The sequence below is a fragment of the Nematolebias whitei genome, chromosome 13 (genome assembly GCF_014905685.2).
Source record: "Nematolebias whitei isolate Nwh7 chromosome 13, NemWhi1, whole genome shotgun sequence".
Taxonomy (NCBI): Eukaryota; Metazoa; Chordata; class Actinopteri; order Cyprinodontiformes; family Rivulidae; genus Nematolebias; species Nematolebias whitei.
Window position 1 is genome coordinate 12,955,838 of NC_056510.1, and position 3,974 is coordinate 12,959,811.

Consider the following 3,974-nt stretch of genomic DNA (forward strand, 5'->3'; position numbering starts at 1 on the left):
CGGGGATTTCTTCTGAGAATATGTGACGTGAAAGGTGAGGCTATGTTGTGTCTTGCAGGGTGTTGGATGCTTTCCAGAGGTCCTGCAGCCAAACAGGAGCCCCACTACCTGCTGTGTTGCCGTTCCCCTCTACACCTCTTTCAGCCCTCCGTTTTCACCACTTTGCCCCACCGTGTCTCTTGATAGCAGTCACTCTACCCTCAGGGCAATAAGCGGAACACGTAGCGCATGCTCATGCAGCTCATTTTCTCATTCAGTATAAGTAGTCTTAATATAGTTGACCTCTTTACAATGAATTTTTACAGAAAGGACACGATTTTGACCTTAAACACTTATTCTAGAATTATTTTAAAACAAGAGGCCTCTGAATAACTGTTTGGATCTTTATGGGGGGTTTTAAACAGAACTAATTTGTGTAAAACAAAGATGGATTACAGTCATGGTCCTACGTGGATTATGGGAGTAAACAGAGACAATTTATGAGGCACTATCATTTCATGAAGTAAGCAGAGGAGCAGGTTTTCTTCAGCATGACACACTCAGCTTGAATCTATTTCTGGGGAAATATTCACTTTCTAATCACAGTGGAGGTTTCAGTTCATTGAACGCTTTCATATTTGTGTTTAAAAAAGTAGGTATGATCAAATAGATGTGCCTGACAGGACTTACTATAGTATTTTCCCGAAGGCTGTAAAGTGCAAACCAATCGTAGTGTTATAGTGAAAGAGTCTGAGTAACTGTTGTAAAAATAAATGGCAACCTTGAGGTTAAAACATCATTTAAACTAAGAGAGAACATATCGTACCTGCTATAAAATGTTGGCTGGCATTTTACCAGTTGAGCATGTACATGTATTTACTAAGAATGGTTAAGTGACTATAAAAAGTGATACCAGCTGCAATAAAATGGGAAACTATCTGCTTCTTAAAAAATAAAGAAAATTGATTACCTGTTTTTAGACTTTTTAAAAATGGAAATAAGTGTTACTTTCCAAAATTTACCAAAAGTCACTTTGTGTTGTCAGAATTCAGCATGCCCTTGGCCCCGCCCCTGCCTGCCAACTGGCTTACATTGCACCTGACCTTGACGGCTCTCCCCGCAGGTAGAGTGCCCATGGGGAGAACTGTATCAGTTCTTCTAAGTTTGAAGCTACGGTGCTCAACCTGAAAAAGGTGAAATGCTCCCTATGGGTCAGGGGTGAGTCTCTGCCTCAAGCATAGGGTAGGGTGGAGCAGGAGATGGATTGACAGACTGGGGCCTAATCAGTAGTAATGAGGACATCGGTTTGCTATGTCATGGGGAAGAAAAAGCCGAGTTAAAAGGTAAAGCTCTCAATTTACTGTTCTATGTTCCAACATTCACTTGTGGTCATGAAATGTTGATTATGTCCAAAAGGACAAGATCCTAGATACAAGCAACCAAAATAGGATTTCTTCGTAGGGTGGCTGGTCTCAGCCTTAAGTATCAGGTGGGGACCTCCATCATCCAGAGGAGTACAGGCAGAGTAGAGCCATTGCTCGTACGCTTTGAAAGGCATCAGCTAATGTGGTTTGGGCATGCCTTCTTTGGAGTTTTTTTAGACATGTCCAACTGGAAGGAGACACAAGAACATACCCAGAACCCGCTGGAAGGATGATGCATCCTCTCTGGCCTGGGGATGTCTTAAGATCCACTTGGAGGAGTTGGGCACTTATTATAAATATGTCTGAGTTCTGTCTTCATGTATAAACCTGCAGAAATATGAGCATATGTATGGATTAGTGGATATCCACATAAGTATTACACATAACCTTTATGTGTACTCAGAAAAAAAAAATACACCATTGTGTCCACATATGTAAAATCAAAGTATGAATTATCCATTAGACATCCAAATTGTCTTGTAAGTGGAAATAAAAGAAAAAAAATGTTGTCTATTACTATTATTAAGGGTTATGTAAAAAAATAACTTTTCCCATTCACTGTTTCAATTTAGTTCTTGCTGTGTATATATATATACTTTGTATATATGATGATGATGATTATGATATTTTAACCCCTTCCCACACTCTTGCAATATTCTAAACAATGTTTCAAAACTCTAAACACTCTCAAAGAGCACAGCATGTCATGAACTCAGCTCTCTGCCTCCGACTGCACTCTGACACATGCTGCAGGAGGAAGCTTCTCCTGCAAGCTGTGGGCTGCACATAGGTACAGCAGGTGATAAATAATTTAAAATGATTTATTTTAAATAAAAGTCCCATGCCGATCTTGCAGCTCATCCATCAATCAGCCAACTGTGTGTCATGTCCAATCTTACTTTGAAAAATCGCAATAAAGCGAGTCAGCAAAAAATGAACCGCGTAGTAACAAAGAACTACTATATATGTATAAATATATAGAGAGAGTTATATCGGTGTATATATAAACTGTACTTTAGTGACATGATGGTCTATTAAAATACATGCTAATTTTGCTTTTAAATATTCTATCAAAATATACAGTATGTTATCCACTGTAACCTCATTATTCTGGCCCCAGAATATATTTGTTGGCAGCGAGCAAATGCTCGACTGATATTAAATGGCTTTTATGGCTGAAACGAGACATTGTTTGGCTGCTATCTTCTTAGATCAAAATGATATATACTCTTACTGCAATGAACACTGTGTCTACATTGTTAAAATTCCTGATCCAAACCTTTATCAGATTGTTTGGAAGCAGAGTGTGGGTGCTTGTTTGTATCTAGAATATGCTGAGCAGTGATTAATGCTGATGCACAGAGGGAGGCCAAGATAAGGGAAAAAAAATGCCCTGAGCCGCCTCTGAGACCCAGCTAGCCTGCAGCCGCACCCGCGAGGCATCTGTGTGCTCCTTTCCATATTCACCGGGGACTCTAAAACGTGTGACAACTTTATACTTTGTAAGTGCTGCTGCACTGCAATCTTGAGTAACTGATGGTATTCTATAAAAGAAAATGATTCAGTGAGACAACATTGCTTTGTCTGCACGATACTCTAATCATGTCAACTTTCTGGACTCAGTCTTTTGAAAAATGTGTATTATTATTCTGCAATAGGAGTCCCATATTTATGCACTTTTATTTTTTACAGTTTTGTATTTATTTTTAAGCATGAAACCATTTTAGTTCTTAAATATACATCTATTGGTGATCAGTTGATTTGCAGACAGGACTCAATAACAATAAAAGTATGAACATGAATAAAAACGTTGTACACTGTCCAGTTCCGAATATTTTATAGAGATGCATTTTTTAATTTATTTTATAAGTCTGTGGTAGGCTAATGGAAATTACATTAATATGCCAAGTTCCAAGTCTGATTTGAGTGGGGTGACGTCAATTGTGAAAGAGCTGAATAGAAAATATAACCCTTTTAGCACATCTTGTGGCAGTAAGTGGGTATTTGGCTACTTTTTGCATCTTTGGCAGCTATTTTAATTTTTTTTAATCAGTGTTCCTGTATCCCATGCACAAAAGGACTCTCATTAGGCACAGAGCTGATTAAGACTTAAGAGCAACCATTGAGTGTGAGGTGTAGCTGCATTTCAAAATAAGCAATTAAGAGTGCTATTGTGTAAATAAAGATCTTTCAGAAGGTGTCATTGTTGGCTGGTTTGTCAAAACCAGCAGACGATCTTGTATCTGAAAATAAATAAATAAATAAAGTACAAGTGTTCACAGGAAATTCAGTATTTTATTAAGACTAATATTTATGATGCAGCTTATATTTTTCTTTTTTAAATATCATAGGAATTTTTGACCATGCCCTCAAATAATCTTAACTAAAGGGTGCCTTAAAACAGTAAAACATACATAAAAGCTTGGTAGTTCTTGAAGAATGCATGTGGTCCAGAGTTTTACCGTAAAATATTACAATAAGAAGGCATAGTTATACATTTTAGAGTTATAACTTTTTCAGTGAAATATATATATATATATATATATATATATATATATATATATATATATA

General features: G+C 37.2%; 1 protein-coding gene across 1 annotated transcript in view; it reads left to right on the forward strand.

Annotated features, from left to right (window-relative positions):
* Positions 1 to 1,032: 1,032 nt before the first annotated feature.
* lrp1bb (low density lipoprotein receptor-related protein 1Bb) overlaps positions 1,033 to 3,974 on the forward strand; it is a 235,325-nt gene continuing 232,383 nt past the window's right edge. Inside the window, exon 1 of the mRNA XM_037686113.1 lies at positions 1,033 to 1,102. Within this exon, the coding sequence (XP_037542041.1) occupies positions 1,033 to 1,102 (70 nt within the window). The remainder of the gene's footprint in view (positions 1,103 to 3,974) is intronic.